This window comes from Eretmochelys imbricata, chromosome 5 (assembly GCF_965152235.1).
Source record: "Eretmochelys imbricata isolate rEreImb1 chromosome 5, rEreImb1.hap1, whole genome shotgun sequence".
Taxonomy (NCBI): Eukaryota; Metazoa; Chordata; order Testudines; family Cheloniidae; genus Eretmochelys; species Eretmochelys imbricata.
Genome location: NC_135576.1, coordinates 94964138 through 94980227, shown reverse-complemented (window position 1 = coordinate 94980227; position 16090 = coordinate 94964138). Strand labels below are relative to the sequence as shown.

At 44.8% G+C, this 16090-nt stretch overlaps 1 protein-coding gene across 2 annotated transcripts in view; it reads right to left on the bottom strand.

The window, feature by feature from the left end:
* The window catches only part of LOC144265190 (guanine nucleotide-binding protein subunit alpha-14), a 57127-nt gene extending 45046 nt beyond the window's left edge, over nucleotides 1-12081 (bottom strand). Inside the window, exon 1 of one of the 2 annotated variants that reach the window (XM_077817555.1) lies at nucleotides 11487-12081. In XM_077817555.1, the coding sequence (XP_077673681.1) occupies nucleotides 11487-11607 (121 nt within the window). In that variant the 5' untranslated portion in view covers nucleotides 11608-12081. The remainder of the gene's footprint in view (nucleotides 1-11486) is intronic. The other variant, XM_077817557.1, reaches the window with a different exon arrangement.
* Between the last annotated feature and the right edge of the window lie 4009 nt (nucleotides 12082-16090).

Below are 16090 nucleotides of genomic sequence, written 5' to 3'. Positions count from 1 at the left end.
GGGCTGGGGATAAGGGGTTTGTGTCGCAGGAGGGTGCTCCAGGCTGGGATCAAGGGGTTGGAGGGCAGGAGGGGGATCAGGGCTGGGGCAGGGGGGCTTGCAGTGCAGGGAGAGTCTCAGAGGTGCAGGCTCAGGGCAGCGCTTACCTCAAGCGGCTCTCAGAAGCAGCAGAATGTCCCTCCAAGGCACAGCCAGGTGGCTCTGCATGCTGCCCCGTCCGCACGCAATGCCCCTGCAGTTCCCATTGGAGCGCCAGAGGGGACCATTGGAGTGGGGCCATTGGAGCACGGATGAACCGGAGGGGGGCCATGCCACTGCTTCCAGGAGCAGCCCCCAACTCTGCTCTCCGGCTGGAGCACTGGAGGGGGGCCAGGCCCCAGACCCCGCTCCTCAGCGGGAGCTCAAGGGCTGGCTTAAAACAGCTGGAAGGCCAGATCTGGCCTGCAGTTTGCCCACCCCTGGTCTAGATAATACTTAGTCCTGCCATGGGTGCAGGGGACTAGACTAGATGACCTCTCAAGGTCCCTTCCAGTCCTATGATTCTATATAAAATCTTTTAATGTTCCCGCAAACGTTGTTTAAGCACTCAAATATTGCGTATATAAAATACTTATATGGCTCTATCGTTGTAGCATCTTAGCATCTCACAGTCTTCAATATGTTTATCCTCACAACAGCGCTGTAAGGCAAGAAAGTACGATTACTGAAGCACAGGGTAACTAAGGCCTGGATTTGAAAAGGGCTCAGTGTTGCAATGCCTATCTTTTAAGCATCTAGAAAATAACTGGACCAACAATGAGATCCACAAAGCCTGAGTTAAATTCCTTGGCTCCCTATACAATGAATAGGGAGAGATAGGCACTTAAGAATAGGATCCAGAAAAGCCAACATGCAAGGCAGGGAGTCACCTAAACAGGGCAATGGGAGATGCCAACTAGAGGGCATGCCCTAAGCCCTAGCCCTCTCACAGAGTTTGATACCTAAGGCTGGGCTGCAGGGAGGTGCTTATCTCTGCTTGCAATCCACAGCTAAGAACCCCTCTCGGGGTCAGGTGATTTAGGCTCCTAAGTTGTTTCTTCCAAAAATGAGTGGGGTGTCTGCTTAACTCCATGTCCAAGGGCCAGGTGGAGGGATTGAAAGTGCCCTTGGAATTTGGGATATTCTGATGTGGGTCTCGCACAATCTCTCCTAGTGGAGTTGTTCCACTTTAATTAAATAACTGATTAAGTAAATAACAATTGGGCAAGAGAAAGAGACTCATTCTGCAGTTCAGTGGTTACCTGAGAGGTGGGGTACCCCTGTTCAAATCTTATCTTCTCATCAGGGGGATATTGAACAGGGGTCTCCCACATCTCAGGTGAATGCCCTAACTACTGTGCTAAAAATCATAAGGGAGGGTCTCTCACACCCTATCCCACTGGCCATTTTTGTGGAGTTAGGCATGCTCTTAGAATACCCACTAATTTGGCCCCACAGACAAAACAGGCAAGGAAACACCTGTCATCCCCCAGTTTGTGGATCATACTAGGTTTTAGGTGGGAGACAGAAGTTCACACAACTAGAATAAGGCAGCCGTGCACATGTTAGGAGGTGGAAACATAGGCGATAGGAGATTTTTACAATGGAAATTTAGTCACCAGCTAAGTGTGGGTTTGTAGAATGCAGTGGTGGTCCCTGTATGGAGCTGGACCTTAGCGACGTGCCCAACGTCACAATGAAAGGCTGTCACCGAGCCTGGAATGGAACCCAGGTCTCCCCCAAAAAAACTAGGCTACTACTCTAATCAATGGACCACCATCCTCCATAGGGTAGCTATACTATTTTCATGACTAGTGTAGGGTGACTCTTTCACTGTGCCTATTGATTTACTGATTTTATAAATCAAGATACAGACATTTCATTTGGGTTATCTGACAGATCTGATGACAGAGTAGTAAAAATTATACACAATAAAAACCCCAAGACAGGATAACAGTTTCTGATAAACACAACTCCTAGTCACAGCTGCTGTGGAAATATGAACAAACTGACCGCACTACCTTATTTGTTTTAAATGTTGGATGTTCCTACTGTAAGTCATACAAATCAATAAAGGAGAGGAACTCCACTCTCTCTGTGGGGATTGCTGCAGTATTCATTTACACACTCTTCTTTGATATTTGTAGTACTGAGTAACTGAACCCACCTAGGTAAGTGCAAATTGGCAGAGATACAACTTGGACAACTGAAGCTGCTGAGTCCAGATTCCTAGAGCAATGGAGGGTTAGGACTGCAACTTTATAAGGGACGTGTTGTGTCACCCTTTTTAATATATGGCTTGTGGCCTTGGGGTTGGGTTGGACCCACTGCTGCTTCAAGATATACTGACAGTAGCTTTAACTCATATTGGATTTTCGATCATTACTTTTGTATGTATTGCGGATCAGGGTCCTAGTGTGCTACGTATTATACAAACACACAGTAAGACACAGCACCTGCTATCTGTGGATCACCAGGAAGCTCACCAGAGCTATTCATGCCTTTGTCTCCTCCCGGATTATTATAATGCAATTTACTTGAGATGGCCCTTGGTAAGCCTATAGAAAAGTCAGTTCCCTGTATTCTAAGGGAGGAGGGTCAACATTACCACATTAAACCTGTACTCACATCCCCTATTGGCTACTACTTGGTTCTTGGTCATTTCAAGGCATTTTCATAAGGAATACTATTTTCTCCATGAGACCAGAAGCCTTATGTTGATATTCCTCTCATAATGGTAGTCAAAACAAGAAAAAGGTGTGTTATCTATATACTTTGTCCTCTTCTAGATTAACAGGAAAACATAACAGAATCATATTTTCAAGAGTGGTCAGCATCGATAATGGGGACCAGATTTTGAACAGAGCTCAGCACCCAGCAGCTTCTGCTGAGAACAATTTGATCTATTTCATATATTCAGACTTGTGTTGTTTGTTTACATTCAACCTATAAAGGACAAATATAAAAAACAAACAAACACAAGTCTGTAGGGATAAAATTAGAAATGCCAAGGCACAAAACGAGATTAAACTAGCTAGAGACATAAAGGATAACAAGAAGAGATTCTCGAAATACATTAGAAGCAAGAGGAAGACCAAGGACAGGGTTGGCCCATTACTCAATGAGGGGGGAAAAATAATACATGAAAATGTGGAAATGGCAGAAGAGCTAAGTGACTTCTTCATTTCGGTTTTCACCAAAAAGGTTAGTAGTAATTGGATGTCTAACATAGTAAATGCCAGTGAAAATGAGGTAGGATCGTAGGCTAAAATTGAGAAACAAGAAGTTAAAAATTACTTAGATAAGTTAGATGTCTTCAAGTTACCAGGGCCTGATGAAATACATCCTAGAATACTCAAGGAGCTGAATGAGGAGATATCTGAGCCATTAGCGATTATCTTCAAAAAGTCATGGAAGACGGGAGAGATCCCAGAGAACTGGAAAAAGCTAAATATAGTGTCCATCCATAAAAAGTGAAATAAAGGATAACCAGGAAATTATAGACCAGTCAGCTTAATTTCAGTACCCGGAGAGATAATGGAGCAAATAATTAAGCCATCAATTTGCTAACCCTAGAAGATAATAAGGTGGTAAGTAAAGGTCAGCATGGATTAGTCAATAACACATCATGTCAAACCAACCCAATAGCTTTCTTTCATAGGGTAACAAGCCTTATGGATGGGGCGGGAAAGCGATAGATGTGGTATATCTTAACTTTAATAAGGCTTATGATACTATCTCTCATGACTTCTCATAAACTAACTAGGGAAATAGAACCTAGATGGAGCTACGAAAAGGTGGGTGCATAACTGGTTGGAAAACTGTTCCCAGAGAGTAGTTATCAGTGGTTCACAGCCAAGCTGGAAGGGCATACTGAGTAGGGTCCCGCAGGGATCAGTTCTGGGTCTGGTTCTGTTCAATATCTTAATCAATGATTTAGATAATGGCATAGAGATCACACTTATAAAGTTTGCGGACGATACAAAGCTGGGAGGGGTGGCGAGTGCCTTGGAGAATAGGATTAACATTCAAAATGATCTGGAGAAACTGAAGAAATGGTCTGAAGTAAATAGGATGAAATTCAATAAGGACAAATGCAAAGTACTCCACTTAGGAAGGAACAATCAGTTGCACATATACAAAATGGGAAATGACTGCCGAGGAAGGAGTACTGCAGAAAGGGATCTGGGTCATAGTGGATCACAACTAAGTATGAGTCAACAGTGTAACACTGCTGCAAAAAAAGTAAACATCATTCTGGGATGTATTAGCAAGAGTGTTGTAAACGAGACACGAGAAGTAATTCTTCCGCTCTACTCCACAATGATTAGGCCTCAACTGAATTATTGTGTCCAGTTCTGGGCACCACATTTCAGGAAAGATGTGGACAAATTGGAGAAAGTCCAGAGAAGAGCAACAAAAATGATTAAAAGTCTAGAAAACATGACCTATGAGGGAAGATTGAAAAAAAATGGGTTTGTTTAGTCTGGAGAAGAGAACACTAAGTGAGGACATAACAGTTTTCCGGTACATAAAAGGTTGTGTGACAAAGTTCCTCCTCTGCCTTGGTGGGTCCTGCGCTTATTGGCGGATTTTGCTTGCCTCAGAGATTTACAGCACCCCTCAGTTTGGCCACTTTTGCTAGTGGCTCAAACCTGCCATTCACTCAGCTATCCTCATCACTGGCCAGCATGGGAAACAGGAAGAAGAACAATCCCCACAGTTTCTGCTGATCCACCATGTGGGTTGGGGAACAGACCAGAAACCTTCCCCTCTGGTGAAACCCACACTCCAGGTCAACTCCTCCTGCATCTGATCAGGAGTTGGGAGGTTTGGGGGGACCCCAGGCCCGCCCTCTACTCTGGGTTCCAGCCCAGGGCCCTGTGGACTGCAGCTGTCTAGAGTGCCTCCTAGAACAGCTGTGTGACAGCTACAAATCCCTGGGCTACTGCCCCATGGCCTCCTCCCAACACCTTCTTTATCCTCACCATAGGACCTTCCTCCTGGTGTCTGAAAATGCTTGTACTCCTCAGTCCTCCAACAGTCCACGTTCTCACTCTCAGCTCCTAGTGCCTCTTGCTCCCAGCTCCTCACACACACACCACAAACTGAAGTGAGCTCCTTTTTAAACTCAAATGCCCTGATTAGCCAGCCTGCCCTAATTGATTCTGGCAGCTTCTTAATTGGCTCCAAGTGTCCTAATTAGCCTGCCTGCCTCAATTTGTTTCAGCAAGTTTCTTCTTGTTCTGGAACTGCCCCTGTTACCTTACCCAAGGAAAATGGACCTGCTTAATCTGGGACTATTATATCCACCTTCTAACACTCTCCTGTAGCCATCCGGCCTAACCCTGTCACAGTTGTTACAAGGAGGAAGGAGAAAAATTGTTCTCTTTAACCTCTGAGGAGAGGACAGGGTGACCAGATGTTCCGATTTTATAGGGACAGTCCCAATATTTTGGGCTTTTTCTTATATAGGCTCCTATTACCCTCCCACCCCCGTCCTGATTTTTCACACTTGCTATATGGTCAGCCTAGGATAGGACAAGAAGCAATGGGCTCAAATTGCAGCAAAGGAGGTTTAGGTTGGACATTAAGCACTGGAATAAATTGCACAGGGAGGTTGTGGAATCTCCATCACTGGAGATTTTTAAGGGCATCTTAAAAAAAAAAAAAACAAAAAAAAAAACCACCTATCAGGGATGGTCTAGATAATACTTAGTCCTGCCGTGAGTGTAGGGGACTGGACTAGATGACCTCTCGAGGTCCCTTCCAGTCATATGATCCTATGATTTTGAAAATCTGGCCACTTAGGTGCCTAAATGGGAGCTATTGATGTTGAGCTCGGTTAAAAATCTGATCCTTAGCTAATATAACAAGAGAAACAGGGTAGAATGATTTTTTTGTTCTTTTTAAACTTTTACAGTGCAGTAAATTCTTAAGCAAGAAGCTCCAATATTTTAGAATTTATGGTTGCTTTAACCTGAAAATAAACTATCCCTTCTTATTTCACAAATTTGAAATAGGACCATGACAAAACAGATCATGCGCACACAGATATTCTACATGGTTAACAACACAGGCCATGATTTAAAGTCATATGGTTATCAATACATATACCTCCCCTATACAAATCCAATCGCTTCCAGGGGTCAGCCTCCACCCCAAACCCCATTTCACCTCCAGCATTTATAATGGTGTTAAATATTTAAGAACTGTTTTTCATTTATAGGACTCAGAGACTTGCTGCGTGAAAGGGGTCACTAGTACAAAAGTTTGAGAACCACTGGCTTAAATTATATGCAAGACAGACTCAGCTGTGATTGTAGCTTTTCGTAACAAAAAGTATGTACGTTTTTATACTGAACTCTGTGGGACAAATCACATGTTTAAAGTTAAGCATGCATGTAAGTTTGCAGTGTCAGGGCCTGTGATGCTGGCAGACCAGGTGCCAGCTCATGCCAAGGTCCCCGTGACTCAACTGAACACTTGACAAATACATAGCTGGAATCAGTCTGACTCTCTTGTGTTAGTAAGGTTAAAATAGGTATTAGAATTACAAGAATGTGTTCAGTGTTTAGACTTTATTGAATGCTTGTGGGTTGTTGCATACATTAATCTCACTTATAGCATCTGTATCCCATACTGTAAGATAATATTTAAGCATTTGTATTGCAAGCCTCTGTTATATTATAAATCACGAGACAGGAGACAGATATTAACTAATGTACAATACTGGTCTCCAAGATAAGGTGTTATGTCCTGCCCAACAAGGAAGGCACATGGACACCAGACAGACTATTGTGGAACATTGAAAAGGACAAAATACTTTGTTGTTCTGCTTCCCTCTTCCCACCCCCCCACCAAAGAAGATGAATCATGGAAGTGGATTCCTCCCATCAGCTGAGTTTGCAGCTCAGAACACATGGGGGGAAGGGAATGAAAACCCCTAACAAGAAAGAACTGTAACTGCTTGGACTCTGGGGGGGCAAGGTTTTCTAGGCATAAGCAAGACAACCCCAGTGGTTAGCCTGGGTTAGCCCTAAAGGATATATAGAGCTTGCTTATTATAGATGCTACTATTGCTTTTTGAAACTTAGGATTGTAACTCATTTGTGTATGTAGGTTTACCTGCTTTAACCTTGTAAATAACTCATTTCCTTTTTAATACATCTGTATATCCTTTATTAGAGGATGGCTACAGCATTATTTTTGGTGTGCGATCTAAGGTGCAATTGACCTGGGGTAAATCACTGGTCCTTAGGGACTGCAAGTAACTTGAATATTGCTGTGATTCTTGATGTAAGGGACCATCTGCCATAAATGTAGGCTTACCTGAGTGGCGAGACAGAATTTGGAGTACCCAAAGGGACTGACTGTGATTCCGCATTAAGGCTGTTACCGTGCACAAGGAGTTTACACTTGCTACTTGGTTGGTGAAATTTAGGTATAGAATTCACAACTAATTTGGGGATTGTGCCCTGCGTCTCAGGTTGGTACTCACGCTGCTGAGCCACTGCAGGACAGCTTGACTAGGCCTACATAGTAAAAATATGTATACAGTGCTTATGTTCTTCTGAAAATAGAGACATATCTTGACTATTACAGTCGACTAAAAATTGCATCTTTTGTATTTGTCTGAAAATGTTTTACATGTAAGTCTAAGATTACAATAACCAAGGCTACAATAACATTTCCATTTTTTCAGTTTTACATTACATGGGATTTTCAAAAGCACTTGATGTTAGTCTACTCAAAACCTCCTCTATTCCCACTGAAGTCAAGCCAATGGTGAGCACTTTTAAAAATCACACCCTTTGTATTTTGACACTATTTTCCCTGTATACTCTGTTTTGTTTTTGTAAAGGGTCTTTCACAGGAACAGATGAGAAAAGTGGAAAAATTTGATCTTAAAACAGCGGGGTAACTTGGGGACAGGTGTAATTGTCCAAAACCAAATTCATTTTTAAAAATTAAATTTCTAGTTGACAAAGTCAACTAAATTGAAAATCTGAATAGATTTGTGGATTTTAAGGCCAGAAAGCACCATTATGATAAATTAGTCCGACTTCCTGCATAACTCAGGCCCATAGAATTTCATTCAGTGACTCCTGCTTCAAGCCTGTAGCATCAGGCTGAGCTAAAGCATATATTTTAGAGAAATATTTAAAAAGTCTTGATCTGAACACTAAACGATGAAACACCAGGTTTCTAAATAAGTTGTTACAATGACAAAATTACCTGCCATTAAAATTTGCATCTTATTTACAGTCTGAATTTCTCTAGCTTCAACCTCCATCCATTGGATCTTGTTATGCCTTTGTCTTCTAGACTGAAGAGATTCTACCATCAGATATATTCCATAAGATACCAGGAAACTGCAACTACTATGTCTGGTGTTCTCTAAAAATTAAGTTTGGCCCTAACGTAGTCAATATATTTCATTTTCTTTTACATTTAAACAAACAACCAAATATGCCTGTGCAGCATTTCCAGTTGAAACATGGCAATATCATGAAAGTGGATAAAAACATGAAACTGGACTAAACTAGGAACAACAGTGAAGCTTGTCAATTTGCCTTAGCTAAGAAAATATAAACAAACAACACAAAGTAAATTCGATGTTTAGACTATTCCATAATCATCTTTATCGGAGATGTTGTTCGGAACATAGATATGGACTTTTATTAAAATCTGTGTTTTTTAATCTCTCTCTCTCTCTCTCACACACACACACACGCGCGCGCTGTGGAGGATATTTTTTCTCCTTTCCTTGTCTGAGTACCTATAATACAGACACATAAACTAAACTTTTGGCTGCCCCAAGCAATAAATTTTTACATGAGAGATCAAGGATATCTTTGTGTAAAGAAAGGACAGGTAACATCTCCCCAGGAGGAAGCAGAGGTAGTGGAAAACCTGCCAAGCCTCACTCACTGAAAAGGCAGACTCACGCATTTTTTATAAATTTTATATCAGATGAAAGAGTTTGCTCTGTTTAAATTTCCCTCATTTAGTGGCAGTGGAGGCAGAGGCAGTAGCAACAGAGGTCAGATTCTGGAAGAAGTACTAACTTTACTCTGTCCTATCTCATTGCACTAAACTCAGACTGTGTCTATGGTGAGCTTTATTTTTCATAGATCCATAGAGCTGAACACCAGAAGAGATATTTAGATCAGTCAGACCTCCTATATACCACAGGCCATTACATTTCACCCACTTACCCCTTCGTTCAATCTAATAAACTTGTTTTGCTAAAGCCTATTGTCCAGAAAGGCATCCAGTGTTTATTTGAAGTCTTCAAAAAATGGAGAATCCACCATTTCTCTTGGTAGTTTGTTTTAATGATTAATCACCCTTACTGTTCTTAAAAGCTTCCCACTGTTATACTACCAGCCGTGTGACCCCTGATACATTACCGCCAGGGCAGTGGGAGCTCGAATGAAGACAAAATGCCAGTGTTTCATTTGCCTCTGCTCAGAGCAAATCTAAACAAGTTGGTAAAAAGGCTTGCAGCTGTCAGCACCTTGTCTCTACTAGAAGTCCCACCAACACTACCACCAGTAGAGCTGCACCACTCCTAATGCAGCCATGACAAATTTTAAGAAAAAAGCTCAGTATAGACACACCGAAATGGGCCCAGAATTGTGTCAGGGAGAACTCTTCACCCCCACGCAGAGTCATGTGTCCTTGAAGGAAAACTGCAGAGAAGACCCAGCCAGAGACTCCAACCACTATGAGCAAAAGCTGACAAAAGCTGGGACCTCAAAACTTCCTACAGTTTTGACTGGACTTTGTGACTCCCTGATGACTGGCTGTTTGTGAGGGAGAGGGAAGGCAAGGCTGGAGAAATCTTTTCAGCTTCACTACACATCTCCCCTCTTACCCTCTTCTCCCCACCCTGTCCTCCTTCCTCTTCTTCCTTTTCCCTTTCTTTCTATTTAGCTGATCCTCCCCTAACTGTCCTCCCCCCAGAAAAACCCATGGAACTAACATGTTTGTCAGCATCACATTGTTCACTGTGCTTGTGTGTTCTACCTCTTCCCCACCCGCTGTCCATCTTCTCTGTTTAGATTGTAAGTTTTTTGGAGAAAGAAGACCATCTACTTCTCTGTGCAGTGCCCTGCACAACATAGCCCCATTCTTGTTTGGCCTTAGGCATGTCTGTAGTAAACATGATTTCAACAGTAAAGCTGCTCCAGGCATCTCTCCAGGGCAACGTTTACATACAGATTGGACTAGGCAACCACTCACTCCCTGCTCTTCACAGATAGTTTATTGACATGATAATATTCAAGTGTGTGCGAAGTGCAAAAATGACTGAAATCTCAAGTGTACGTGAGAAGCAATGGGTCATTTATCTGCCCAGGGTTGAGTTTCATACTGCGTTGCGGGATTCTATTTCCTGTAGACACACATCTTAAAAAAGAGTTGGAGCGTAATCGTTCCAACACTACATTGTACAATAGTGTTACTGGGGTAGTCAAGGCCTTTCCTGATTTTTTTTCCAACTTCTGTTTTACAAAAGGGACACCCGTGGCCCTGTGGGCACAAGGAAGCTCAGTCCTGGAGAAGCTCTGGAGAAGCGCCACAGGGGGGAAGCTATAGGTTAGGCTTAGCCTGCACTAGTATTTTTTCTCTACAACTCCACAGGCGTTGCTGTGACCAAGGCCATTTCTCCAGTGGCTGCACCAGTACAGAAAAAGTGCAAGCAGCTCCGGTCGTGGTCGTTTTATCTAGAGCTCCTCCGAGTAGCAAACAGGGTGGTAACTAGAACAGGAGGACTTGTGGCACCTTAGAGACTAACCAATTTATTTGAGCATAAGCTTTCGTGAGCTACAGCTCACTTCACCGGATGGTAACTAAAATACCAGTGCTTCTTCCACAACAGCACTCCCACCCAGTGTCCTTCCGACCACCAGCAGGGCTGTACTGGTGGCCAGGGAGGGGTCTCAGTTTTGCTGCTGTAGATGCAGCCAGAAGCTGCCTTGCTTACCGTGCGTTCCACTGCCAGGTTACCAGACCAAAGGAAACCCTCAAAAACACCCAAAGGGAGAAAGTCACTGGCAAAGAATGGCGCTGCTTCAGACAAAATGTGAGGAACGGCTGACACACAGACACAAACACCGAATCAAAAATAACTGGTCAAAGTTTGACATTTTGACTAAAAATGTCGCTGAAAAATAGAATTTCGGGAAACGCTGACAAGTTTTGTTATTAGCAGGAGCCAGCTCCCGCCTCCCCCTCAGCCCAGGGAGCTCCTCTCTCTCCCAACAAGAAGGGCTCTGGACGGGTATTATTATGCAACCATGCGAGGGCATCAGCAGAGGAGGGAGATGACTAGAGAGCCGCGCACCAACGGGGCCCTCAGCTTCCCCATCCCGGCACGGTCCCGGAGGCCTGGTGCGGAGTAACCGAGCGAGGCTGTCGAGGGGAGAGGAGAGGAGGCAGCCACTCACTCACTCACTCACCCAGCAGCAGCAGCTTGAGCTCCCTGCGCGCGTCCCGCTTATCCCGGCGCAGCTGCCGCTCAATCTCCGCGCTGATCCGCTGCGACTCTTTCTCCTCGGCGGATAAGCAACATCCGGCCATGGTCAGCGCGGCAGGGTGCGGGCGAGGAGCGCTCCCCTCCCGGCTCTGCGCGCCAGGGAAAACGACACCCGCCCGCACCTGGTCCTCTGCGAGCCACGGGCGGGCTTGAGCCTCCCGCCAGCCCCGGATCCCCGCGGCACCAGCCGCCGGCTGGCCGGCAAGGGCAGCGCGTCCGCAGGGCTCCGCAGCAGACGAGTCCCACGCAGGGAGGCGGCAAAGCCAACGGGGATGCGAGCGCCGCGGCCGCGTCCCCACGGGGTGTCTCTCTGCCGCCCGCGGCCGCGCTGAGCCGCGCTCGGTGGGTTGGGCTCGCCGCTTCCCCCAGGCACTGGGCTCACGGGCAGGTGCTTTTATATCTCGTTGTCCCTCCTCTCGTGGGTTAATATTTGCAAATGCGTCTTGGAGTGTCACGAGAGACCGGCGGCAATGGGGGGGGGGCGGAGGAGGAAGAAGGAGGAGGAAATTCTCCCCCCCCCCCGCCCGCCCGCCGCCAGTTGGAGGCAGTGGGACAAATGAAACCTCCAGGCTGCGGCTCCTTGTCCGGAGAGGGAGCCAGGCGGAGAGGGAGGAGCAGCCGGGACTGCTCTCGGCTGTGCCTGCTGCCGCTGGAGACGTGGGGGAGGCGGGGCGTCTTGCGAGCTCAGTCCGACTGGCGGCGGGACTCCGGCAGGGCGCTGGAGCAAATGGCGCCTGGTATTTAATAATAATAAATTAATAATTTTTAAAAGGCTGGAGTCAGGAGCGGGGGAGGGGAAGCTGTGCCTTAAACTCCTTCAGCCCCTCTGGAAACCCCTTTCCCGTGGGAGAAGTCTGTCCGTGCGTAACACGGCCCCGGCTGCTCATCTGCAGGCGAACAGCCCCGGGCGCCCAGTCTGCCTCCGTAATTGAAATATCCCTGCTCCGACAGGTGAGCGGCTGCTGTCTCCAGCTCCCCAGCAGCGAGGCTGAGGAGGCGCTGCTGCCGGGCAGGGATAGCACACCGGGCGCGAGCTGCTGAGCTCTAGGGGGCTCGCCTCCCGGGAACAAAACTTGTTTCGCTTAGCAGCCTCTTTCTGCGCACACTTCCCTCGTCTGGCATCTGCAGCCTTGATTCATAACCTAGAGGTTAATCAGTTCCTGGGATCTCACTGGAATGAGTGCAGACCTGTTTGTTGAAGCTGAGACAATCCGAGATGCATACTGTCATTCTGCCAATTTACATTGTGGGGGTGCTGGTCTTTAAACTACATGGCAAGCTGACTCACTGAGGGACACACCATTAACTAGAAGAAGAAAAAAAGCTCAAGTGGATGAGGGATTCGTTTATTTCAGAAGTCTAAAACTTTCACTAACCTTAGGAGAATGATTCCACATTTCTAGTGTTAAGAATTGATAGTACATTAATGAAGTCAGCTAACCCCAGTTTGGTGTGGGAAGAGATTTGACACCCAAACGGAGTGATGTACTTTGTAATCTTGTGCAATTGTTGGGAGTGAGGTGGAGAGAAAGTTTTGTAGCAAAGTAGGTCTGATAGGTCAGGTTTCACATTTGTTATTCTCTCATTTAAAAATGACACTTGTATAAAAACGTATAGTATTAGGGAGGTTTATCCCTGTTTTTTGTAATTTTAAAGTTTTGCCTAGATGGGAATCCTCTGTGTTTTGAATCTGATTACCCTGTACAATTACCTTCCATCCTGATTTTACAGAGGTGCTTCTTTTACTTTTTTTTCTTTATAATGAAGTTCTGGTTTTTTTAAAGAATCTGATTGGGTTTTAGTGTCCTAAAAGCCCAGAGATTTGGTCCGTGCTCACCTGTACCAATTGGTGAGGATATTATTCTCAAGCCTCCCCCAGGAAAGGGGGTGAAAGGGATTTGGGGGAATATTTTGGGGAACAGGAACTCCAAGTGGTTCTTTTCCTTGAATCTTTGTCAAACTCACTTGGTGGTGGCAGCGATACCGTCCAGGGACAAGAAGGGATACCGGCAGTACCAGGTTGAGTAACCGAGAACACCGACCAGGGAAATAACCATTTCCTTCCCTGATGAACTGAGGGATGCACCCTACCTATGTACTTATTCTCTACACCAATACTGACTTGGACTCTTAATACATTCCATGGGTGGCGCACCTGAGCCCACTTATACACTGACGCTTTAAAAACTCCCACACCCCAATCTGGATCTATGCTGGTTATGTGATATGTATGTACCTCATGAACCTTGCAACTGATACTTGCAATCCCGCATAACCCAAGCCTGATCCCAGATGTAAAGTACCTTCCCTCTTAACTTGTGTAAATTTGATTTTAAACATTAACTTTAATAAAATGTTTATATCTCCCAACATTGTGTGACTCCCTCCCCCCATCTTTCTTTCTCCAGTAGAAAAATCACAATAAGTGAAACTATTTGACCCTTTGGTTGCAGCTCTTCATTTCTGAGTCACTAATTGTACTAATTGTACAATTAGTCACATTTCTCTCTTTGGCTTACATACTTATCTTGTATTTAGCTGTACAAATATTACTTTCCATGTTGTGAGGTATGAAACACAGTTTTACAGTTAAGCCTTGTCTGCACTAGTAAAATTAGAGCCATATTCCACCGACTGTCAGCAGTGGTGTAAACTGCTAGTAAAACAGGATTCAGGTGTTTTTACTACTGTCATGTAAACCTATTTTAACAACAGTGTTAGACACCTGAATCTTATATGTTCTAGTAGCTTAGCACAGGTGAGTTCTCATTTGGGGTCTCCAGTTGCTACTGTTAATAAGTAAAAATGAGCAGCTTTGTTATGTTAAATAGTCTGCTTGCTATTGCGTAACATACAACAGTGACAAATTGTACTCCTGGGGGAATTCTGCACCACTGCGCAATGCAGAATTTTGCAGAAATTAATGTGCAGACAGAATTTCCTTTCCCCTCCCACTACCCCCATCTAATACCCCATCTAAAATATCATTTTAAGAAAAAGTGAACCCCAACCCATCTCACCAGGGACTCACCAATAATACAAAGATGGCCCCAACACCACAGTGGTGATCAAGAGAAGAAAGAAAGTGGGTCGGAGAAAGGAAACCCTTAAACCTTCCTGCCTCAGTGAAATTAAGGCTGAGATTAGCCCTCTTGTGATTTTGATTCTGATTTGTTTGGAAAAGTCTCAAGTTCTGCACAATGATAATGTCCCTAAGGACTTCTCAGCCATTAGGAAGAGTGTGTTCCTTACCCCTAAAGGATTACAGTGATCGGGGCAAGAATGCCTCTCACTTCCAGATATGCTTACATTCTTAAAAATCCCAGTCTGATCCCCTTTACAACCTGGAGTTATGAGGAGTGACTCCAGCTCAGTCTGTAGAAGGTCAATTAGGCAATATGGCTTTGTATCGCAAACCAATTATTTCTGGGATTTGGCAGTTATGGAATATGGTCATGTGCTGGAGCTCTCCTTCCTAAATACTGCAATTTTTTTAACTTGTTGCCCAGATAAACTGTTCTTCCCTTGGGATTGATCAGCCTGCAGCTGAGCGACACCTGTTGCTCTCTAAGGTTTATGCAGCTCAGAAGGCTGTGGATATTTTATGCCAGAATGGGCCCTTAAGGCTTTATGTAAATACAAAGACTTCCTATTAATATAAAGTTTCTATGTGCAGATCAAGACCAGGGTGGAGGGATAGCTCAGTGGTTTGAGCATTGGCTCAAACCCAGGATTGTGAGCTCAATGCTTGAGGGGGCCATTTACGGATCTGGGCCAAAAATTGGGGATTGGTCCTGCTGTGAGCAGGGGGTTGGACTACATGATCTCCTGAGATAACCCTTCCAACCCTGATATTCTATGATTCTATACACACGACTCCTGAACAACCTGGCAGCATGACTCAAACTGTACTACCAGGGCCACCTCTGGCTGCCCCAGACCTTCTTAAAGAATGATGCTCCAGCATGAGGGGGCTCTGGGAAAGGCCACTTCCTACTAATCTTCGTAGAATTACAGAGTACAGATAGGAATATCACACCTCCTACCACTACTAAACTAGGTCTGCTCATTTCCCCGCTCCCTCTGGGTGGATATCCAGACCACATGGAGAACTTTCAAGAAGGTCCCAAGAGAGGTAAAGTAAAAAAAGGGTGATGATCCCGCATTCTGTTTAGGGCAAGCAAAATCTTGGGACCGTGATCTGGTCCTGAGTTAATTATATTTGAACTATCCAACTGGGAGTGAAATTCTGCCCTTAGTTCAGGGGAGGTCTGTGTATCTAAGCAAAGTTGTATGTGTATTTTTGAGAGCAGACTCTAGATCTGTTCCCCACCCTTCGCTAGTTGCAGGGTACTTAAATATAATCACATATCATCATCAGAACTTGAACATCTCTTTATTGTCCCTTTTAGAAAGCATCTCCAAGTTGGGGGGGGGGGAAATGTTTACATATCACTGTGTAAAGAGGTGGACCATCTTAGGCAACCTTTTGTGGCCAGGTGTTGCACAGCAGGTGAACCTTACCTT